At 36.1% G+C, this 26198-nt stretch overlaps 1 protein-coding gene across 1 annotated transcript in view; it reads left to right on the forward strand.

Moving 5' to 3' along the window:
- The window catches only part of Arp10 (Actin-related protein 10), a 63436-nt gene that overhangs the window by 15301 nt on the left and 21937 nt on the right, over positions 1–26198 (forward strand). The window contains exons 5-6 of the mRNA XM_067155376.2: positions 2704–2804; positions 17028–17239. Of these exons, the coding sequence (XP_067011477.2) occupies positions 2704–2804; positions 17028–17239 (313 nt within the window). The remainder of the gene's footprint in view (positions 1–2703; positions 2805–17027; positions 17240–26198) is intronic.

A 26198-nucleotide genomic window follows, 5' to 3' on the forward strand; every position in this document is an offset into this window, starting at 1 on the left:
TCTGGCATGGAATTCATAACTTACCTGGAAGATGGGCAAAGTGTGTAGAAGCCGACGGCCAATATTTTGAGTAAACAAAAAATGAATTTCCCTTGAAAATTACATTTTTTCTTTACCACAAAAACCAGCAAAAACTTATGCCTACACCTGGTAGCTGGTCATGGGACTGAGTCGAAAGTCTTTTCCAATTTGTAGAACACTGGGTATAAAGGATTCTGTCGCTCTCTGCATTTTTCCTGGATTTGCCTTGCACAGAAGATCATACGTCTTGCCTCTGGAGGTTCGGAAACCGCACTGCGACTCGGGTAGGATCCTCTCGGAAATAATCTGCAGGCGACTGAGCAAAATTCTAGTAAGAGTTTTTCCTGTTATAAATAGCAGTGATATCCCACAAGTTAGGGGAAACTTTAAACATGCAGGGGAAAAATACAATGGATTAAACCTGTCTTCTCATCCTACGGTCAGCATCTTTGTATGTGAGAGCCTACTTTCATTTTAGAAGAAGGAAATTTAAAAAAGTGAAAAATAATATCAATGGAATGTATATATAGGTACATTTAATTGTATAGGGGTCCGCTGTCTTTACATCTTTACATTTGGTTTATTTGCAATTTTTTGGTGATATTTATTGGTTTCAGATCAGTGCAACACCATATAAGTGGTTTTATCTTTTGTGTTTGTTAATTTGTTCTGCCATCATATTTTGATTAAACTTCATATTATTCAGTCAGCCATCTAGGAACTGGTTTTAAGTTGCATAGGATTTCAAAATCCCTGAATGATTGGGGGTTTACAGGAACATCAAAACAGTTATTTAATGTTTTGAATAAAAAGACCTGGATGAAGAAATGGACTTGATGGCACATTATGAATATCTTCTTCCGTTGTCTGCCAGGGGTTTGTTAAGGGATGGCATAACAACCGTCATCTGTTGCTCGGATGATTCAAATGTATATTTGCCTAAGAAATAAATTAATGGAAGCAGACGCTTTTACTTTTCAAAATCGTAACGTGTAAATGTGTTGTATTTCTCCACTACTGTCCCAAACTTTCAGTTGTGGATGCTATTAATAGTATTGTATTTATTATTGTAGTTGGAAGTAGTGTATGTGTGTTGCAATTTATGGTCCTTTTTCATATTCCACTCTATCATTTTTTAATGGCACAATTGCTAAGCTTATCATTTGTGTGTGCATAATTTTAAAGGGCAGTAACTTATGTTGTATTATTTCTCCATCATAACATTTTTTCAATAATTAATTAATGAATTTTTAGTGTTCTTATATTTAAAAGTGTATAATTCAAATCTTTGGGTAATTTAAACTCCCATCTGTATATTAACAGAATTTACTAAAAACAGTTTTGGCAAATATGTCCGTCCGTTCTACTGGACCAATTTGGTTCATTTTTGTTTTATTCTCTCCGGAATTACCTGCCGGTGAATCATGAGACATTGATAGGTCTTTGAATATCAGCCAACATTGAGTAATCATAAAATCAAATCATGAAATGCTCACTCCACTAATTTCAGGCATAGGCTTACCCTAACCCACAATACCTTCTGTACTTAACAGGTTGCTCAGTGACTAATACTTTAATATTCTGATATATGATATGCATCCTTAGTAGTGTCATTTATGCAGCCATATTTGATTACTACCTGTCAAGCCAGAGAGTATACATTTCCTCTGATCACAGAAGAATACTATTCCCTGCTAGATACTCTTTGATTCTCTAATCTTTCCCAGCTTCCAAATATATTTGACAGATGGCAGAGTGTTCTTCGTAACTTACATGCTGCTAAGAGAAAAAAAAAAAAAACGTGTGAGTTGGCCGTGCGGTTAGGAGTGTGCAACTGTGAGCTTACATGCGGGAGATAGTGTGTTCAAACCCCAATGTCGGCAGGCCTGAAGATGCTTTTCCATGATTTCCCATGTTCACACCAAGCAAAAGCTGGGGCTGTACCTTAATTAAGGCCATGGCCGCTTCCTTCCCACTCCTAGCCCTTTCCTATCCCATCGTCGCCATAAGACCTCTCTGTGTCAGTGCAACGTGAACCAAATTCTAAAAATAAAAAATTTAAAAGAGAGAGAGAGATAGAGAGAGTCTACATAAAAACAGACGCCATCATGACATACACCTTAGATATTATCTAGGAACACGTATCGAGGGATAACCTAACTGCATTAGAAAGAATGAATGCCATGTATCTTAAAAAAGTTCTGTGTCTGGCAAAAAACGCTCCTTCAAGACTAACCTATGAGCTTACAAGACAACCGTTCTATATAGAACTGCAATTAAAAATACCATTGCCTTCTAAGACACAATACCAAGCTTTTATCAACAACTGCAGGATAACAAAGGAAATACATGGACAGATTTTTACATAACAGACGAATTCTGACCACGCACTGTGGCATACCGTAGTGTGCTTCTTATTAAATGTTCATAAAACCATTGAAAAGGGCAGGCAAATCAATATGACTACAACAGGCATATCAAGACGAGTTATCGGACCTGTTTATAACGAATGCTGCGGAGCAGCACTGATCCACTAGTTTCTGAATTAATCAAGTTGCTGTTTTCAAATTGATTGCTTGCTTTTCAGAATTTGTTTCAATATGTCTCCTTTCTACGTTGTGTAGTGTGTGTCTTACAATCAGTGCAGTATAATACCCTTTACACTTGATTGTATAATTTTAGGTCCTTGAAGTCAATGTTAATGAAGGAAAGAGATGGAGAGGCTGATTTTGGTATGGATCCTACAGCTAGCCTTTCAGATGAATCCATTGAAGATATCAAAGGTTTGTCAGATTTAAAATATTGTTTACTCCTGCATTCCTATAGAATAAAATGCAGTATTTTATAGACCTAATATACCTTAATTTCAGCATGGAAATGTAAGAAACAAGAATTTTCAACAAAAGAATGTTAATATTATGCCACATTACACATATAAATTGGCAAATTGCTCCATATAATGATCATAATGATCAGGTTTTAATGTTTTCAATTTCACTCTCTGTGATGTGGCTGATTTCAGGATTTTTATTGTCCTTCTGCCAGTAGAATTCAAGATCTCTTCAAGAGTTGTGAGATAAAATTTTAAATACTGATTCTGTGAGAAAATGTAAATTCATCTATCCTTTGCAAGACCTTGATATGCACATTTCCCTATAATAGTCAGTGATCTTTATTTTTAGACTCATCATTTGTCTTATGAATAAGCATTTCATTGAAAAATCCATACCAAACACTTAATTTACACACATAGGCACATTTTTTCTCTCTGAGAAACCTTCTGGACTATTTTTCATTTTGAATTTTTATAGAAACTTCTGCACTAAACCCTTATTTACATATGAAATATGAGTAAGCTTTTTATTGAAAAATATATACTAAACACTTATTTACATACTTGGGTACATTTTTGTCTCTCTGAGAAACCTTCTGGAACATAATCAATCACATGACTACACATGTATTTTCACTTCACTGAAACACAGTTTGGGCAGGACTCCACCACAGGGTCCTTGCAGGTTGGTTTCCGACACTTGGCACTGCACTTCATAGTCTTGCGATACTTGGCTCCATGGCAACAGCAGCACCTCCTCTATTCCTTATGGTTATTGGTTCAGTTGATTTCTTAGATCCAGTCAGATGCTTTATTTTTGCCTGAAGAGGTTTTGGCAAGGTGTTGATTGTTGGCCTTTTCTTGAGACAGTTATGCAGTAGACTCCTTCCAAGGTGTTTTAGGAAGGAATGGCGAGTAACTTTTGTTTTGGTGTTTTTCTGTATAGTTACTTTTGTGGTGATGCCACTCATGTTCAACAAGATGAAAAAGATTCAGTGGCCAACGTTTGGATCTACGGCTTACTAAGTAGTTTTGGCTCATCTGATTTACAATATTGATACCTGCTTTAGTCTCATTCCTATCCGTCTTCCTTGCTTCCCAAGTCACTGGGTTTATGGAAGGAGTGTCGTGCATTTGCAGATAACAAGAGTACACACTTGATCTTTTTAGGCACATAGGAAACAATGGTAATCTTGTGCTTGCTGAAATCGAATATGCTGGAATGAACGGGTTTCTTCTTTACTTCAATGAACTTCTTAGGTAATTTCCTTTTATTCTTCCTGATAATCCCTTCCAGGGTCAGTTTATGATGCCAGAGCAGATCTTTTGCTAAAGGTATATTGGTAAACCAGTTGTCGACAGTTATATTCTTTCCAGCCAATGATATGGGAGCTATCAGTCACTTGACGTCACTTGGAGCATTACTGATTACAGAGGGGCCATCAGATTGCATTCCCATATATATCTCCATGTTTGATGTGAAAAATGAAATAGTCCATAAGCGTAAAGATTTTTAAGCCATACTTTACTCTCTTCTACTTCATAAATACTTTAAAGCTACAGCAGCCACAAAATGCTTCCAAATTATCATCTGTAGTTGCATATTCAGAAATTGGTTATACAGATTGGCAGTTTCTTAAAAAAGTTTCAAATATGTTCCGCACATGTAATTTTATCCACTCTTTTTTCTATCGTCCCGAGTAGTTCTGTCATCAAACCTAGGAGAATTCATCAGAAAATGGAATAGTTTCCAAGATATAGTGCAAAACAACTAAGGTTATGAGCTCTATACCAGTGCCTTCTGATGTGCAAGTATCTTTTGTATTCATATGTGCAGATTTCATTACGCCAGTAATATACAATATTCCAAATAACGCTTTGATCTCTTCTGCATCGGTTGCTGCGACATCACGATCACTCGAAAATCATTCTGTCTTCACATTTGTGTAAATGTTAGTATAATTTACCATCTGATCTATAATTTCTTCTCTAAATAATAAGCTCTAAGCTTTGCCAGCAGTCATCGCATTTTTAGCTATTTGTTTTACACCAGTGTATAGAACAAGAAATGTCAAATGATCTTTACTTATAGCAAATATCATCATCATCATCATCATCATCATCATTTCTTCGCTCCAGCAAGCCGGGTGCGGTAGTGTACAAGCCGCCTCCAGTTTGTTCTATCCAAATATGAGTATCAAAAAGGTGGATATTTACTTTTATTCATTTAATGTAAATAAGATTTGATACGGGAAATGAAGCTGATTTCTTGCAACATCTTCTCAAGGCGAAAAATAGGCTTATTAATCTCTTTGGACATAACCGGTGCCTTTGATAACGCCTGGTGGCCAAAAATTTTATATCAACTAAAGGAAAAACAATGGCCACTTAATCTGTACAAAATCAGTCAAGCATACTTCAGCAACACAAAAGTGAAACTTCAAGTTGGAACAGCAATTTCAACTAAATACATCAAAAAAGGATGTCCTTAGGGATGTACTTGCAGCCCAGGATTTTGGAATGTCCTCTATGCTGACATCCTCAAAATACCTCTTCCCACGGACTGCAGGATTGTCACCTATGCTGACGACGGACTTTTGTTAATCAAAGCTGACAATGAAACTGACTTAAACACTCGAGCGAACACAGCACTACAATCTGTTTGACTGAGGTTCCAAACACAAGCTGCAATTTAATCAACTGAAAACTAAGGCTATGGTTGTTACGAGAAGAAGAAACCTGATAAAGCCACAACTCAAGATGAACGGACAGGAAATCGCACTAGAAGATCAACTTTTATACCTGGGGGTCCTACTGGAAAAACACTTAACTTTTTGGCCACATTTCTATAAACTAAAGCTTAAATCAGATAAATTTCTTCAGGCCATTGCAACTGCATGCAGGCCGTCATGGGGAATAAACTCAAGTACTGTGCATTACATACTGCACAACCTTTGTTCCACTAAAACTGTACTGTGCTTCATCGTTTTGTTCTACACTTGAAAATCAGTGGGCTAAGGAAAAACTTCTGCATATTCAGAGAGGAATCGTCCTTCGAATTTCTTGTGCCTATCGCACAATATCTACACGAGCAGCCCTTGTCATTGCTGGAATAGAACCCTTGTTCTTTACTGCCATTGGAATGACTGAACTCACTTCATTGAAGAAAAACATAACATCACCTACATCAATACTTGAAACCACACTGGAGAAGAACTGTCACTTCCCGGAATCCATTCACCCTAGTAACTTAAAGACTTACGTTAGCAATAGCTGCTCGCTCAACCATATCTCAACTATATCTACATAGATGGCTCTCACACACCTAATAACACTGAATATGACAAAGTGGGATGCACATTCGTTGTCTATGAGAATAACAGGGAAGTGTTTTCAGCCCAATACAAATTGTCATCCAGCAGCTCAGTATTTCAAGCTGAGCTAATGGCCATCAATTTTGGTATGGAGAGGTGTGAACACAACAATACAGGGTGTGCACAAATGATTTGAGCGGATTTGTCAATTATCTCTAGCCATATTATTAGTGATATAGTGATGATGTTTGATGTTGTAAGGCAAGTATCCCTCAAAGTTTTGTTTTGTTTTGTTTTGTTTTGTTTGAATAGCTCTCTATGCATTGTGCTTCCCCCAACGCCCGCGAGAGCGCAACACTTGCAACATCCACCAAACACGATGCGTCCTCCACTCCAACAGTTGCAAAGGTGAGCAGGGGGAGAGGTGATACTCCCATGTGGCACGTCCCAGGTGGTGGTTAGGGGGGTCCTACCCGGCTTGCCGGCAGACTTGAGGTAAATAAAATACCCCTCGCGGACCAAACACACAACCCCCTATGGCATCCACGCTCTCCTGACCTCACCCCTTGCGAATTCTTTGTATGGGGTTATGAGAAAGGTGCAGTTTTTACGCCACCATTGCCGGCTGATCTAACAGAACTGTGGGTCCGCATCATCAATGCCTTTGGTCAAATTGACAGTGACATGTTACGTCGAGTGTGGGGCGAACTTGACTATAGAGTTGATGTGTGTAGAGTCACTCATGGAGCACATATCGAGCACTTGTAGGCTCATAAAAAAACTTTCTGAGTTTTTCTGTCTATATAATTATGTAATATTATAACAAATAATAAACAGGATTTTTTTGAAACCGCTCCAATCATTTGTGCGCACCCTGTATTATTGCTCAAATACTGACTGACTCGCAGGCTGCGTTGAACACAATCAACAACAAGCACAATGTCAATCCAGTAGCTGCTGTGATACGATCTAGAGCACAGCATTGCCCCACGCCTGTCTTTCCTGGATCCGAGGACACATCGGTTCTCCTGGAAATGAAAAAGCAGACATCCTCGTAAAAGCAGCCTCCTCATTCAATATAGAAATCACCAACAACAAATCACCCCTAATCTGTGCAAAAGCCCAAATCAAAACACATCTGATAAGACAGTGGAACAACCTCTGGACATCAAGTACAAAAGGGTCTGTCACAAGAGAATTATTTTTTCCCTGACATATATAGCTGACTCCAGTGCAAAACATTAGAGCCCAAATTCATTCTAACTCAGTTTCTCTCTGGTCATGGAAAGTTTAAGTGCTACTTTAAACGCTTCAAAATTAACATTGCAGGGTCTTCACAAACGGTGGACCCTTTACTGTCGACTGTGCCATGTGTGGAAGGACAAGATTCGAACTTGAGTGTCATTTTCATTTTTTCATTATACCATCTGTTCAGGAAATCCTGCTGCTACAGACAGTTCCTTAAGTTCATTCACCCCCATCTTCAATAATTTGGTTTCCTAATTTTGTGTCAAGGTCCAGGAATATAAAAAAAACCGATCAATACTATAACCCTAATATATTCATGTGCAATAGGGTTCAAACTTTCAGGATATTTAATAATTAATAATAGATAAATACCTGGGCCTTCCTTCCTTCTCAGCTAATATTTTTGGTGTACAACAGGAGAGACAAGTGATGAGAGATGACTTTTTACTTCAGTACACATACACTATGTATAACATGGGATTCAAAGTTTATTAATTTTCATGTCAATATAGATGATTTGTTAAGGTGTGTAATATGTGGTGGGATGGTGAACTACTACTATGGGAAATACAATTTTAAAGTTTTTTTATTTAACGTGTCAGAAGGATTTCATTTTTGTTTGTAATATTTTGTATTGTGAGAAATGAAAAAATAAGAACTCTGGGCTCTGCTGGAATATTTTTTATGTAATTGGAACATGTTCGTAATTTTTTTTTTAAATAAGGAAACATCAAGATATATTGAACAGTATGAACATTGCAAGATGCAAAAGTGTTTTGAAGTGATTTTTTTTTTGTATGTAAATTTCATGTAATTCTGTATGTCAAAATTGTAATCAGACATTGAATTTTGTAAGGTGTTGTATTTTGAAGCATCCTATACCGCACACGCGGTTACCGATGTTGAAACAAGTGATGTAATTTCTCTCGCGTCAGTAGGCCAGGAAATGACCGTATATGGTATTGGCAATTAAAGAAGCATATAGTAGGTTCCACCTTTTCAATACATTTACAATGTTGTTATCTGATGTTTACAACATTATTTATTATAAATTACAGGACTTGTTTCGGTGTGCAATTTTTAACACCACCATCAACTGCATGAAAAGTGTGTAGAAACTTGGTGGTCAAAACAATGAACAGCATATTATCATATTTAACTCTTTATATACAGGCAATAAAATGTTGTTGTAAATAATTTAACATCGTATTATGCTAGGTTAAAACTAATTTGTGTGACAAGGATATTCTTGCAGGTCAAAGTATAAAATTCTTCATTTGGTATATTTGTGGTCTTTGGTTACTTAATGTCTATAATATTATATCCTCGTAATATTGGTTTCACATACGATCGTAAATTAGAGGATTGAAGTTGAATGCAGTCCGTTTGACTTTAAGATATTCATTTTTTATATATGTTATTTTGTCGAATTAAAAGTTCATTGTATATAGAAGAATTATTAAAGCTGAGCCATCTTCATATTTTTGTTCAGAAAAAACGTAGTGTTTTGATGCTGTATATGTAGTGGTTGAACTGTGATATTAATTTGCCCTATAGTTGTTAAGGATACGAAAGGGTGATTGGTAAATGTGGGGAAGATATGGAAGCTAATGGGAATGGTAAGTGTTTGCTGGACTTCTGTGCTCGTATGGGTTTAGCAGTTACTAATACATTCTTCAAGCATAAGGCTATTCACCGGTACACATGGGAGGCTAGGCGTACCAGATCCATAATAGACTATATGTTAACCGACTTCGAATTCAGGAAATCTGTTAGGAATGCATGAATTTTCCGGGGATTTTTCGATGATACAGACCACTGTCTGATCTGTAGTGAACTAAGTATCTCTAGGCCTAGGCTAGAGAAAGTGAAATCTTCTGCAAACGAATAAGGGTAGAAAATCTCCAGGACAAGGAAATTAGAAGTACATGGATATGATTAGTGAGAAGTTTCGGACGGTAGACAGTAAGCAGGTTCAGGATGTAGAAAGTGAATGGGTGGCATACAGGGATGCTGTAGTAGAAACAGCAAGGGAATGCCTAGGAACAACTGTGTGTAAAGATGGGGAAAGGCGAACATCTTGGTGGAATGATGAAGTGAGAGCAGCTTGTATCAGCTTATCAGAAAAGGCTCCAAACAAGGGCCAAGGCAGACAAGGATTTGTACATAGATGAAAGAAACAGAGCAAAACAAATAGTTGTTGAATCCAAAAAGAAGTCGTGGGAAGATTTTGGCAATAACCTGGAAAGGCTAGGTCAATCAGCGCGGAAACCTTTCTGGACAGTAATAAAGAATCTTAGGAAGGGAGGGAAAAAGGAAATGAACAGTGTTTTGAGTAATTCAGGTGAACTCATAATAAATCCCAGGGAATCACTGGAGAGGTGGAGGGAATATTTTGAGCATCTTCTCAATGTAAAAGGAAATCATCCTGGTAGTGTTGCGAACAGTCAAGCTCATTTTTTTCAAGATGGCGTCAGTGAAGGATGTAAGTGAAGATAGCTCCCGGTTCTCTTGCGAAATAATCGGGAATAAGTGTGGTGTAAACAAGAAGCGAGTGAAGAATGGTAGCCAGTGTGAAGTGTGTTTAATTTGGTACAATTTTGAGTGTATATGTAGTGCTGGTTTTGCTAAAAATGAAGATACTTGGACCTGTGTGAGCTGTGGCAAGAGCAATTTGAATAGCGGTAACAAACCTAGGCCTACAACGGTCAACGAATCGCTGGCGTCTCATTCCTTGGAGGATGGAGGTAATGATAATGTACTTGTAATTCTCTCTTTATTGCAACAGGATTTGCAAGCATTAAAAGCGAAGAATGGGATTTTAGAGGAGGAGGTACGTTTACTGGAATCGAAAGTACTGGTACCAGTAAACACTAGGTGGCTCCGTGAATTCTAGCGCGTGGTGTCAAGTTGCTTCAGATTCTAGGAGGAAAAGTGTACAGTTAAATAAGGACAACTTTGTAATTGACACCAAAAATAGATTTTCAACCCTGAGGGAAGTAAGCAATATGCAAGGACTTATCCGTATGGGAAGCAGTCAAATGTATAGCGCAAAATCTGTTACGAGAAGCGGCAAAGTTAGGCCTAAAATCCCACACAGTGCATCGGTGAAAGTGTCGAACATTCGTATATTTGGTGATAGCCAGGCGAGGGGAATTGCGGAGAAAATGAACAATGAAGATATTGTGCAGCATCGGCCGTCATCTATCCTGGGGCCCCAATCAAGAAGGTATTGGAAAATACGGAACAGGCAGCAAGAAATCTCGGAAGTCGTGATGCAGTAGTGATCATTGGCAGGACGAACGACTTAGATCATAATGATGTTAAGATTGTCATTTCTCAACTTAAATGTACACTAGGTAAGCTGACTCACACTAACATCTTTGTAGTGAACGTGCCCCACAGGCATGATTTGATTAGAGACTCATGTGTGAACATTGAAGTGGACAAAGTTAATACAGATATGGTAAAATTTGTAAACATTTTCGTAATACACAGGTAATTGATAGCAGCAGTTTCGAGAGACACAATTCAGGTTTACAATTCAGGTAAACGAAAGATTCCTTTTCGCTTGACAGCTGCAGCACAACTCGAGGTATACAGCTTTAGAGGTGCCTATTGAACTGAGAATCGTAGCCCGCTTAACAACTATCTGGCAAATTAATATCACAGTTCAACCACTACTTATACTGCATCAAAGCACTACGTTTTTACTCAACAAAAATAAGAAGACGGCTCAGCTTTAATAATTCTTCAATATACAACAAACTTTTAATTCAACAAAATAACATATATAAAAAATGAATATCTTAAAGTCAAATGGACTGCATTCAACTTCAATCCTCTAATTTAGGATCGCATGTGAAACCAATATTACGAGGGTATAATATTATAGACATTAAGTAACCAAAGACCACTCATATACCAAATGAAGAATTTTATACTTTGACCTGCAAGAATATCATCGTCACACAAATTAGTTTTAACCTCATTTGCAAATAAAGAGATTTTGATTTCATTTGAATCACGTTGGTGAAATTACGCTTGAGGAAGTGGAAAGGATGGCAAATAAACTCCATTGTCATAAAGCAGCAGGAATAGATGAAATTAGACCTGAAACGGTGAAGTATAGTGGGAAGGCAGGGATGAAATGGCTTCATAGAGTAGTAAGATTAGCATGGAGTGTTGGTAAGGTACCTTCAGATTGGACAAAAGCAGTAATTGCACCTATTTATAAGCAAGGGTACAGGAAGGATTGCAACAACTATCGAGGTATCTCATTGATTAGTATACCAGGCAAAGTATTCAATGGCATCTTGGAAGGGAGGGTGCGATCAGTCGTTGAGTGGAAGTTGGATGAAAACCAATGTGGTTTCAGACCACAGAGAGGCTGTCGGGATCAGATTTTCAGTATGCGCCGGGTAATTGAAAATTGCTACGAGAGGAATAGGCAGTTGTGTTTATGTTTCATAGATCTAGAGAAAACATATGACAGGGTACCGAGGGAAAAGATGTTCGCTATGCTGGGGGACTATGGAATTAAAGGTAGATTATTAAAATCAATCAAAGGCATTTATGTTGACAATTGGGCTTCAGTGAGAATTGATGGTAGAATGAGTTCTTGGTTCAGGGTACTTACAGGGGTTAGACAAGGCTGTAATCTTTCACCTTTGCTGTTCGTAGTTTACATGGATCATCTGCTGAAAGGTATAAAATGGCAGGGAGGGATTCAGTTATGTGGAAATGTAGTAAGCACTTTGGCCTATGCTGATGACTTGGTCTTAATGGCAGACTGTGCCGAAAGCCTGCAGTCTAATATCTTGGAATTTGAAAATAGGTGCAATGAGTATGGTATGAAAATTAGCCTCTCGAAGACTAAATTGATGTCAATAGGTAAGAAATCCAAGAGAAATGAATGTCAGATTGGTGATAAAAAACTGGAACAGGTAGATAATTTTAATTATTTAGGTTGTGTGTTCTCCCAGGGTGGAAATATAGTAAGTGAAATTGAATCAAAGTGCAGTAAAGCTAAGAGCTCGCAGTTGCGATCAACAGTATTCTGTAAGAAGGATATCAGCTCACGGAAGAAACTATCTTTACATCGGTCTGTTTTCAGACCAACTTTTCTTTACGGGAGCAAGAGCTGGGTTGACTCAGGATATCTTATTCATAAGTTAGAAGGAACAGTCATGAAAGTAGTGAGAATGATTGCTGGTACAAACAGGTGGGAACAATGGCAGGAGGGTACTCGGAATGAGGAGATAAAGGCTAATTTAGGAATGAACTCGATGGTTGAAGCTGTACGCATAAACTGGCTTCGGTAATGGGGTCATGAGGCGAATGGAGGAGGATAGGTTACCTAGGAGAATAATGGACTCTGTTATGGAGGGTAAGAGAAGTAGAGGTAGACAAAGACGACGATGGTTAGACTCAGTTTCTAATGATTTAAAGATAAGAGGTATAGAAGTAAATGAGGCCACAACACTAGTTGCAAATCGAGGATTGTGGCAACGTTTAGTAAATTCACAGAGGCTTGCAGACTGAATGCTGAAAGGCATAAGTCTATAATGATAATGTATGTATGTACTGATATCTCAAAATTTGAAGATGTTACCCACGTGAAAACTGGTATTTGGGGTCTCCTTTAAGAATGAAGACATATTTTTTGTTATCGGAAAATCCACTTAATGGGGGGTGAAAGAATTGCAGAATTAGTTGAATTCTTTGTGTGAGGTTACTTATATCTCAAAAACTAAAGATGTTGCAGACGTAAACATTGGTATTTGGAATTTTCTTTAAAAATAAAGAAACATGCATTTTGGGGAAAAATCACCTTTGGTGGGGGGCAGGGGGGTACTTGGAAAGGGAGTTCAATTCTTTTTATGAAGATACATATATCTCAAAAAATATTATTATTATTATTATTATTATTATTATTATTATTATTATTATTATTATTATTATTATTGTACCGGGAGGTACACCTCAACTCCGCACGTTCAAAGGATGCGCCTTAAAGAACTCTATCTAACCAAACGTGAAACTGCTACTACATGAAGTTGGAACTTTAATTAGAAGATGTCACTACTGAAATGTTAAGTAATTGTGTTATTGTGAAGTTGCCTAAACTTACTGGATTTATTTGCTGTGTGTTTGTTTACTTCAAGAAGTTTAAACTTTCCTTCATAGATGTCATTTCAAAAACTCTGGTCATGCAATCTGGTGCAAGGTGGAAGAACTTATAATTTAAAGAAGTTTTTTTTTCTTTCTAGGTTTTCCTAACTGAATCAATGTTCATTTATTTTCAGGTTGGCGACACTTCTTTTTCTTTCCGCCAGTTTTGAATCTGGCCGATTAAAAATTTCTGTAATTATTTTTGAGTCACAGGCTTCTTTTCACTGTTTGAATTGTCCAATTAAAATTGAGAGGGTGTGTCCGGATTAGTCCAGAATCCTCTCGAACCTTCCCTTCGGGTATATAAGCTGAGGCTTGTCTGGCTATCTTGTCTCATTGATCGTCGTCTTTCTGAGTTTGTGTGTTAAGGAAGGCAGAACATCAGCCAGGTAATGGCCACATAAATTCTATCTTTCTTGCTGTCTCTGCAAATTTATCCGAGGGGAAGGTCCAAATTTCTAACTATGTAACCAGCCTTTTCTAAAATGTAACCTTTCGTTCTGCTAATGTAAAAATTTCATAAAATCTTCAACAATAATTCAGGGATAGAGAGTGCGTTACCCTCTCGAGTTCCCCTTCGACTTGGTTTGAGGTGACTACGATTTAGTGCTGTTTTCCTTGCCTGTAATGTATTAAATTAACTTTCATTCGAGTCGCCTCAGTAGCTGTTAATTGTGCCTTGAGAGGCCAGATATCATGAAGTTTTGTGTAATGTTCGTTCTATGATATATGTTGCCTTAAGCAGGCGGTTAAAATTGGATGAGTGTTGGAAAGCACGTAAGCACTTTTCTAGCTTACTGTAATATTGAGGAGTGAGTGCCTCTGGAAGGCTGTAAATTTGTTGGAGCAAAGTGCTCTTGAATTGGGGGATTTCTGTCCTTGCCTAAATAATACCACTTTGAAATTGTAAATTTGTAACCTAGGGGCTTGAAGCCCAGAATTGTTACTAAAGTTCTGAATCTTGAATTTTCCAATTTTTTAAATTGACATTGTACCTGTAACCTCTTTATTTCACTGAGTGAAAAATTTGTTAAGTTTGAAATTCTGAAAGAAATATAACCTTTATTTATAGTGTTGACTCAATTTCTGATATCGTAGTTAGACCCATTCAACACTCGCACCTTCTTTCACCTCTTTCTGCTCCACGGGGATCTCCGTAACAATTATTATTACTATTTCAAAAACTGAAGATGTTACAGTCTTGATAATTGGTTTTTGGAAGCTCCTACACATGTTTTTTGTTTCTGGAAAATTCACTAAAAGGGGGAGGGTGAAAGGAAGTGAAGAAAATTGAATTTGTTTTATGGGGATACTTACATCTTGAAAACTAAAGGTGAAAATTGGTATTTGGAATCTCCTTTAAAAATAAACATGCCTTTTTTTTTGGAGGGGGAATCAACAAGGGGAGGGGGTGAAAAAAATTGATCTCTTTTTAGTAGGATACTTATATATCAAAAACTGAAAGTATAACAAATGTGAAAATTGGTATTTTGAATCTCCTTTAACAATAAAGAAACACATATTTTTTGTTTTTGGAAAGTCCATTGGAGAGGGGTGAAAAGAAGTGAAGAAGAAGTTGAATTATTTTTATGAGGATACTTATATCTCATAAACTGAAGATGTTGCAGACATGAAAACTGGTATTTGGAATCTCATTTAAAAATAAAGAAACAGGTTTCTTCTTTTTGGAAATTCCACTTAAATGAGTGCCCGAGTATCTACAGTATATGTCAGAAACTTAACATGTTACAGCCATGAAGCTCGGTATTTGGAAAGTCCTTTAAAAATACAGGAACATGCATATTTTTGTTTTCAGAAAAGGCACTTAACGGGGGTGAAGAGAAATGAAAAAGTAGTTGAATTATATTTTATGAGGATACTTGCATAGGTAGTGTTCTGTTATCAGACAATACCATACATCAAGAGATTAGTAACAGAATACAGAAAGCTTCCATATTCTATCACGCTGTACGTCAAATACTTTGGGATGAAACATTTCCGTTAGTTTCCAAGGTCAGCTTGTACAAAATATATCTAGTACCTATATTGACGTATGGCCTGGAAGCAGCAACACTTACTGGACCAACAAAGAGTCGTCTTCAGGCAACAGAAATGAAGTTCCTCTGTTCTTGTCTACAAAAAAACAAAAATGGATAAAATAAGGAATGTGGATATCTGATAACAGGTTGGATTGGAAAGAAGCTTGCTGGAGACTCTAGAAGTGAAGAGATTGCAATGGTCACATGAAAAGAATAAACCCTCACAGGACTCCTCGAACATACTTTGACCACAATGTTCCTGGGAAGAGCCCAAGAGGAAGACCTCGTGATGTTTGGGAAAAACAGATAATGAAGGACCTTGAAATTAGAGATGTGGATTGGTGTGTCATATATGATGATGATGCTGCTTGTTGTTTAAAGGGGCCTAACACTGAGGTCATTGGCCCCTCTCATATGAGCAGCATCTGTGGATGGATAGAACAAACTGGAGGAGGCTCGTATACAACCGTACCCGGCTTGCTGGAGTGAAGAAATGATGATGACATATTAAAAAAAAAAAAAAAAAACTGGAGATGTTAGACGCAAAAATTGGTATTTGGAATCTTCTTTAAAAATAAACTACTATGTACCTTTTTGTTTTGTTGAGAGAAGACTGTTTCTCACCTGTACAGTTCTATGTCACATGGTCATCTTAGCCCCAAAAGGTAATTCCACAAACGTGGTTTACAAAGAGTTTCTGGGGTAAATGAAACTCAGTTTTTTGATGAGTTTTTATATTTCAGGGATTTTCATATAATGTCTTAGTACAGTACTGAGGAACGATTACTTTTATCAAATTACGAAATCCACATGAGCGAAGCCGCGGGTAATTGCTAGTAGGTTATATGAATACAAAATATTGATCAGTATGTCTATAACTGCCATGGGTAATAGAAAACAATAACAGATTTCTCTAAGATTTATTTGAGAAATGATGTTGTGATTGAACTTGGAAACAAGTACACTATGTTATGTTTGATAAGTGACAAGAAAGTATCACTTTTAGAAGAATTGTCTGAATTGGAGTAAAAAAAAATCCATTGTAGTGTTAGTGTTGTTTACATACATTTTAAATCTTCAATAAAGTAACATTTTATAAGGTTTTATTTGTCACTCAGAAGAGAAAAACACAAACTTAATTGTAAATTATTCTAAGTTATTGTAAGTTGTTAAAATTGTTCGTTTTGAATTACCTGTATGTAGATACCATTATTAACTGTATCTTCTGTATTTTTGCTAGTCTTTATGTGCTTTGCGATATTTGCTAAGTCATACTTTTTCTTGCTGGAATATTTATAAGGATGGGATATGAGCCCAGGGTCACAAGTTTAGTACATTGTCAGTTCATAGTGTTGACGTACAGTACCTTACATTTAAAAAATAAAATTTTCTTTCCAGTGCGGACTTGTTTTGTTACGTCCTTGGAACGAGCCCAGAAGCTGGAGACTGACAGTCCTCCTCCTCCACCACCATCAGTAACATACCGTGCTGACGGGAGTCATACTATAGAAATCTCTGGCACCATCAGAGAGTCGGCTTTTGAGATTCTATTCGAGCAAGATAATGATGAAATGTCTGTCTCAACAATGATCTTGGATGCCATCCTGAAGGTTGTACTCAGTAAATTGTTATCAGTAGATTATATTCTTTTTTCCTTCCAACTAGATACAGAAGCTGTCAATTTGATGGTGAGGTAACATGAAGATGAATGGTTATTATACTTAAGCATCCACGTAATACACAGTTTAGTCAATTAGCATAAATATCCGAATCGGTTTCAGATGTTGATCATTATTCATGTTGGTCCCTTTTATTAGCATTAGTTTGAAAGTAATTAAATCATTCACCTTGTATTAAAAAAAATACTATATTTTCTTGAAATCTGATGTACATTTCCATATGCATGTGTTACTGTCCCACTTTTTTCAATTATTTCAATGCAGTGAATGAAAACAGTCAGTCATTGTAGCCTGAAAATACTGACAGCTCTGACGAAACATCGCCATAATACTTTCTGACTTTTCATTCATTCATTTAGCTTCCATAGACTGTACAATTACATATTTTGAAATATGCCAACAGTATAGGAGTTGTCAAGTGATTTCCTAATACTAACAATAATTTATGCACAATAATGAACATTTTGAAAAAGAAGAAAAACAGAAACACTAAATACCTAAATGTTAGGACAGCACATCTTATTTTTTTAAATAATAAATAATATTAATAACCAATATTTACAAGGCAAAATAACAATAAAAATCTCTTGGTGTGGTGTTAATATGTACATAATCAATGTGACATTAACATATTTTTAAGGCTATGTACTAGATATTAAGAAAGTTTACAAGTGTACCATTTCATTGCCCTAATTAAAAAAAACAGAGAGTTGAAATAGTCATTTGCCGAGAATAACGGTGAAGTTTCGTAAACCATGCTGCGGAAAATTCGAAGTAAGGAAATGCAGACTAATGGAATCCATGTGGCCGTTTATATAAGGTAAAATATACAAACAGAATCCAAGTGGCCGTGACATAAGAAAAATGCACTACAAACCAACTGTAGGAACATTCGAAGATCGCATAAAAAAGGAAAATACTCGGAAAGTTACAAGAAGTTAATAATACAAAGAAATAGCAGATTTTAGGGAGAGGATGCTAAATTATCGAAGAATTTAACTAAAATTCGAAGTCCAAGCGCTATATTTCTCGTAAATACATAAGATCATAGGCAAAATACTCTGCACGAAATGAAGATGATGACTGAACGGAAAGCAGGGTTGAGTTAAAGATCGATGAAAGTTTATTGAAGAAGACTTCCAAAAACGATATCTTGAAGCAATTTCAATATAAGCCTGACAGTATTTAAGCCACCACTCGTGTCATTAAACTGCAATAGTTGAATTTACGTCATCATATTCTACGCATAAGAACGTAGAGATAATTTGGGAGGAGGCTTTATAACTAAGGAGATCATGGAATTAATGATGTACTTGTCTGTGTTTCTCGTATGTACATGAAAACGCTGTAATGGCTTACTAGACCGGAGATGGGATTGGCGACAGACGGGAACCGAACCGGCTTTGCCCGACAACAGAAGTCCTGCGACCATGACTCTGAGATGCCACAGACATAAACCAGAGATGATCGCCACATAAAGGACGAAACTACAGCAGTCCCAGCCCAAAAACACAGGCAGAATAAGATAAGTTTTAAAAGCTTTATTTAGGCATCAATTTTTGGAAATGAGACATAGCTCTCATAGTGCATTGGCACTGCTGGTGGCTTCAAGTAGCCTATGCAGTGGCCTCCACAGTATGCACTAGCCTTGCGTCTCGGTTGGTGTGCTAAGTCCCAACTGACTAGCCTAACTTAGCACACGAGGGCGAAACGCAGGCAACCAAGAATGAGTTAGCTGGAAAATTTATAATGTCCAATAACAGACCATTATATTGGTAATATCTCGTCAGTCGATCTTCAGAGAGTTATGCCATAAACAATCTGTTCTAATGTACTTGGAGTGTATAATTGGTGCGTATCGAATTGTAGGTTACCAAGATCATAATTAACATCAACTTTTTGCCAAACGTGAGTAAACATAGGTTAAATAGGACAAATGAAGCGCATATTGTCAGAGATAGTAGTTATTGATCCATAAAATTATAATTTTATTGGGATGTGGAATTATACAAGTCGAGCATTACATTGAGTAGACCAAATTAAGTTTATATATGCGGCAATGTAAGGATATGATGGAAATATGAGATAGGGAGTGCGAATGATAAATAGTAGATATCTTTAATATTATTTGAGGAATTATAATAAATGTGAGGACGTATGAGGAAAGAATTTCGCATATAATTAATTAATGTAATTGTGTGTAACGCAGTGTAGGATTATGGTTTTATTTGACGTCTATAGCGACGTAATCTCGAATAAACTATAATGTGAGGTAATGGCAATTTGAAAATGGATTTACAGGATGTTAATGGAATATGGTCATCAAAAATAATGTCAATTAACCTATTACTCAGACTACTATGGCAACCTCGAAGAAAATTTCCCATGCTATTTAGTTTCAGTTAATTTAAGCTGAAACACTAGATTGTTGTTGGCAGGTATGATCTTAGTGTCATCGTAATGTTAGCTTATCATTATTAATGGACTAGGAACTGTCATCTAAGGTATTCCTTGACTTATTGCAAACATATAATTGAATTTATTAAGCGGTGTGACATATTATAACCTGAATGCAAAGTTGTTGAGTCTATCTTGGAGATTTTACAGATTTCATAGAAATATTTTGATTATATCTAATCATGATAAATGATGATTTTTTAAATATTAAGATAGGTAGCTATTAAGAGCTACAAACATGAAACATTTCTTATTCTGCATGTGTCTTTTTTTTTAGATGATAAAAAATTAATTGAAGAAAGCCTAGAAGATAATTACTTACCAAAAAAAAAAAAAAAATTCTCGGATTCTTAAGTTTGAAACTTTGTAATATATCAATATTAGAAAAACAATCAAAACTGGAATTCATGTCAGATCTTGACATTCTCCTGAAACGTGACAATTACTTAGAATCTAATAATTCATGAGAAGTTGATTTTATCCATAAAATATTGTCATTTTTATTTTACTCTTGTTATGTCATTTACATAATTTCAAGATAATTCCTTAATTTAATTAATTCCTTAATGTCAATCTGAAGATTTTTTTATTTTTTATAAGTGGATGAAAAGATGAAGATAGATTGTGATTCATAATAGGTCAGGATGAAAACATCGAATAATTTTAATCCAGGAAGGATTTTAGGAGAAGAATTATTTGATAAGATGAGACCTTAGGCAATAATGAGACAGTTGTTGATTGATGATCATAGATCAAAGGTTACGATAAACGCACGACTTCAAGACATTTATTTTTTGTTTGGATGAAATACCAAAGTACATAAAAAAAATATTTTTGGAAAACATTTAGCTCATCTGAAAATAAGATATAAATTTGAATAAATATTAATAATTAAGAATTTAAGCGATTTTATGTTATTTATAGATTATAAGATTAACTTAAGGTAATATCTTACGTGATGATGGTAATTAATTGAGTTTAAAACTAAGTCTTCATGTCCAAATGATCCAATCGATGTTCGCGTATAATGAAAAGGTAGGAAAGGTAAAAGCAGATAAAGCAGGTAAAAAGCAGGTAAAAATGCTGATATAACTTATTCCCTGAGATATTATTCGTTTAGCCATGGATTTTCTTGAATGCCAAGGGTGAGGGTGACCAAAAAGTGAGATAGGCATTAGAGTGTGGCGCAAGAAAAATATTCCCTAAATATGGCACACAAGTTAATAAGTACTATGTAGAGATAAGAAGAATGCAAGAATGGGGAATGTGGCCTGCAAGCATGAACTTCCTGTTCTGCCCAGACAGATCGGCTCTTATCTGCTTTTATCTGCTACACGAAAACATTGACTCACACTTTACAGTTCGCTGGATTACAAGTGATAAGAGCGAAGAGCTGCCAGTAGAAGATAATATAAAGACGCCAGGGTAGTACCGGAGTTGCTATGGTAACCATTGCATCACTCCTCTGCTGGTGAAAACCCCTTCGCCCCGTGTCTCACCAGGCATGTGCATTCTTCTGATCTCCCTACAGTAATATCATAACCAGCACTTCATCATGTATTCTTCTGTACTGTAGAGATTTTTTAAAGTTGTAGTAAATGAACTGATGGGACTAATATCTTTAATCTTATTTGGAAGCTTATTAAACAATCTGATTCCAACAGAGTCTGCATGTCTCAAGGCAATGGTTTTACTCTTGTGCTCGATAAAAATATTATTTCTTGTTCGCGTCTGGTAATTGTGATTGTCGAGATTCTTTCTGAAGTGATCAATATATATATATATATATATATATATATATATTCACGTGTAGAATGCATTGCATGATGGTTATGCTTTGTACTGGGAGTATCCTTAGTCTCTTAAATAATAATAATAATAATAATGATAATAATAATAATAATAATAATCGTATGGCCTCAGCTACCGTGTGCAGACATTTCAATTTGACGCCATCTGGCTGTCTGCTCGTCAATTTCGACGTTCCGTTTTACTCTAGGCCCCCACTAGATGGCAGACCGAGTAAACCGAAACTCTCTTGGGCGTCTATGGCTGAGATTTAATGAATTTTGTCGGGTAAACACCAAATGTGTCACCAGAGATCTTTTACATGCCGACATCGTATGACATGGAGTGTCGAATGGACTTTTTTCTGCCCTTCAAAAATCCGACTACCTCTGTCGGGTTTGAACCCGCTATCTTGGGATCCGGAGGCCGACACTCTACCGCTGATCCACAGAGGCAGCTGTCTCTTAAATAATGGTCTGCAATGGTCTAACTTGTTACGTCTCGATATAATTCTGATAACTCGTTTCTGTATTCGAAAAATAACATCAATATTTGATTTGTAGCAGCCCCAGAGACCAATAGCATAAGTGATGACTGAATGGAAATATCCCAAATATGCTATTCTAACATATTCTTCACTACAACTATTAGATAAAATCCTTAAGGCAGAACAAACAGAACTCAAGCGACTTCCCTATTTTGTTAATATGACAATCCCATCTTAATTTTTCAGTTATATGGGCATCTAAAATTGTTGTGGTCACTGTATTTCCAATTGCATTTGCATTTAATATAAGGTGTTTTTTTTTTCAGTTTTGTCATAAATATATAAATAAATAAATGAATAATGTGATTGGTTCCCCTGCCATTCTTCTCCAGTTACCTTAATCTCTTCTCATATGTTTTATTATTGTTGATGAAAGACATCGTGATTTTGCCATCACTTTGGGAAGCTGAGGTGTTTTCTGGCTCGACATAGTAATAATAATAATAATAATAATAATAATAATAATAATAATAATAATAATTACACGCCCTCTCTTATAACTTTTTTACCCTATTTCTGATTCAATACCTAAAATACTTCCATTCAAAATCTGTTAGAAGCTGTTGAGGAGCTGGTGACATACTCATTAAGATTAATTAACATTCGGCAATAGGCTGCCCGATGGAGTTTCTTGTTTCTCTGTCGTCTGGTAGAGTAAAATGGAATATCAAAATTGAAACACATACATGAAATTAAAATACCTACATTTAGTAGCAGAGTCATTATTATTATTATTATTATTATTATTATTATTATTATTATTATTATTATTATTATTATTATTATTATTATTATTATTATTATTATTATTATGCTCTGTAGTTCAGTGGTAGAATGTTGGTATCCTGCTCCCAAGATCGCTGGTTCAAACCATGAGAGGTATTCAGATTTTTGAAGGGCAGAAAAAATCCATCACACTTGTGTTGTCGTACATGTATGTATGTAAAAGAGCTCTGGTGACATCTTTGGTTTTTATGTTCAGTCATAGGTCATCCAAGAGTGATCGAGTTTATTGTGCCATCTGGTAAACTCCTCCAATCTCATCATCAATGTCCTACTCCAGTCGCCCAGATGTGGTTAACAAGCCTCTTCCACTCCTTTCTGTCCTTCCACTTTTTCTGCTCCACTACTTCTGCCACATACAATCCAGCTTCTCTAATATCCTTCCAAATCTGATCCATCCACCTTCTTCTCTGTCTTCAAACTTGTCTCTTTCCCTTAACATCTCTTTCCAATTTCCTTCTTGCTACCCGTTCCTTTCCCATTCTTTTTACATGTTCGAACCATCTCAGTCTTGTTTTCTGTATCGTCTGTACTAACGGTTCTTTATTTAGCTCTTCTCTGATTTTAATATTTTGAATTCTATCTCTTCTTGTCTTTTTAACCAATGTTCTTACAAATTTCATTTCTACTGCTTGGATCTAACTATCTTGTCTCTTATTAGTCACCAGTGTTTCTAGTCTGTATTTTACAATTGGTATGAAATACTGATTATATAATGTTCATTTCGTTCTCTTGGGCACTTTGTCATTCCATAAAAGCTCTCTGACTTGATAAAATGTTGTACCAGTACTTAGTCTGTTATTAATTTCAGGGTTGATTTAATTTCTTCAATTAATCATGCTACCCAGATATGAAAATTGTTCTAATTCTCTAACCGTTCTCTGTCTATGTTCACTTGGCTTCTCTTTTTCTCTTTTCCACAGTGCATGACTAGTTTTCTTTTTACTAATTGCCATTCCAAACTCCGTCATATTTTCATTTCAAATGTCCAGTCTCCTTTGTACTTCCTTTTCTCCCCTCCCCCAATTCACCAAATCATCTGCAAATACCAAAGCATTCACTTCATCACTACTGATGCTCTGGTTTACACGTTTTATGATTTCATCCATCAATATAATAAACAATAATGGCAATAGTGAACTTCCTTGCTTGAGACTTTTTTTTTTGTATAAAATGTTTGAGTCACCAGTCCCCATTTGTACACTGCTTTTACTCTCATGGTACAATATTTTTATCTTGTTAACTAATGATTTTGGTACATTCCTTTTCAGTAGGCATTCTCATACATGTTTTCTCTTAATTGTAGCAAAAGCTTTTTCCAAATCCAAAAATACGAAGATGATTTCCTTGTTCCTTTCCAGATGTTTTTCCATTATTGTTCGCACTGTAAATATCAAATCTATTGTTGATCTATTCGGTCCAAAAGCCAGATTGTTCTTCCTCTAACTCTGTTTCTATTATATCCCTCAGTCTTTTGTCAATGACTTTTTCCATTATTTTTAGCCCATGTGATAATAGTGTTATACCTCTATAATTTTCACATTTCCTCCTATTTCCTTTTTTGAACAATAGTACAATGCTTCCTTGTTGCCAATATTCAGGTATCCTTTCATCCTTCCATATGGCATTGATGGCTCAGTATAGCCACTGTAGTCCAATGCGTCCTGCTGCCTTAATCATAAATCAGCATTGAATTTGTCTTTTCCACTTGCTTTACCTTTGTCCATTGCTTTCACTGCTCTTTCATGTTCCAACCATGTTATTGGGTTCTCTTCCTTTTCTCCATCTGCTATTTCCATTTCCTTATCTCCTCCATCTGGTAAACTGAAATGTCAAAATTGATGTGCAGGAAGCTTAAATGGAGTAAAATAAATGTGCCTGCACATGGTAGCTGAGGCCAATACGATTCTTTTTCTGCTTATTATTATTATTATTATTATTATTATTATTATTATTATTATTATTATTATTATTATTATTATTATTATTATTATTATTATTATTATTATTATTATTATTATCTATATGTTTCAAACACCAGGCTGATTTTTGTTATAGCGAGTTTGAGAGAACGGCTAAACCGATTGACATCGTAATGCATTCTGACAAAAGCTCTTGGCCTGTAGTTTTGCACTGTGTCTTTAAAAGCATAAACATTTCTTGCCGTATATTTTTTAATTATTAGAGGTAAATGTAGCATTCTGATTGGCCAAAATGCTTTCCAGTACTTCAAGACCTCCTGGCCTGTGGGAGCGCTGAGGCGAGGTGCGTGATGCAATATGAGAGGTGAGGTGGAAGGGGGCAAGCCGCATGTGCCGATTTTCAATTCTGATTTGGCCGACATTGTGCTCAAACCAAACCAGGAGCAACTTTCAATTGTATTAATGAAATCCTTTACGTACCGCAACAAAACAACACACATGTCAAGAATGCATTTTTCATCGATGGTTCTGTCCGCATTGCAGAAGCAAATATATACCGACCGGGCGCGTAGAGGCGCGCGGCTGTGAGCTTGCATCCGGGAGATAGTAGGTTCGAATCCCACTATCGGCAGCCCTGAAGATGGTTTTCCGTGGTTTCCCATTTTCACACCAGGCAAATGCTGGGGCTGTACCTTAATTAAGGCCACGGCCGCTTCCTTCCAACTCCTAGGCCTTTCCTATCCCATCGTCGCCATAAGACCTATCTGTGTCAGTGCGACGTAAAGCCCCTAGCAAAAAAAAAAACCCATTCCAGTCTGGGCCTTAATATCCCTAATAAACATTCTGGACTGGTTATGTTTAAAACATTATATCTCTGTACCTATAGGAGATATCTGCAGGATTCGTTTTTCTTTGTGCTTGTTTGAGCATCTAGTGTTGAAAAATGCTGTTTGTATCATGTCAGTTATCACTAGAGATTTTAAAATTGTTTATATATTATACCATGTTTTGCAAATGGAAAAAAGCCTGACGGATAACTAAGCAAGTACACTTCTCTGAAATACTGTTATATTTAACTTATTTTGCTAATATAAAATGTGCATTGCAATTACAAAACAACAATAATGAGTACGATATAAAAATAATAATTTTTCAATAATAATAGTAATAATTACAATAATGAAAATGGGACCGCTTATCAAATTTTATTTTAATTGATAAATTTTGTCAAGTTACTCAAATGTAAAATTATTGTTCCATTTACCACAAAAGACTTCTGACAATGAGAAAATAGTCTTCTAAAGACAACTTTACTAATACATAGACAATCTTACATATTCACGCAAATATGAAATACGCGGGAACATGCGGTAGGCCGTAAAACAAACTCCAA

Source organism: Anabrus simplex, chromosome 11, assembly GCF_040414725.1.
Source record: "Anabrus simplex isolate iqAnaSimp1 chromosome 11, ASM4041472v1, whole genome shotgun sequence".
Lineage (NCBI taxonomy): Eukaryota > Metazoa > Arthropoda > Insecta > Orthoptera > Tettigoniidae > Anabrus > Anabrus simplex.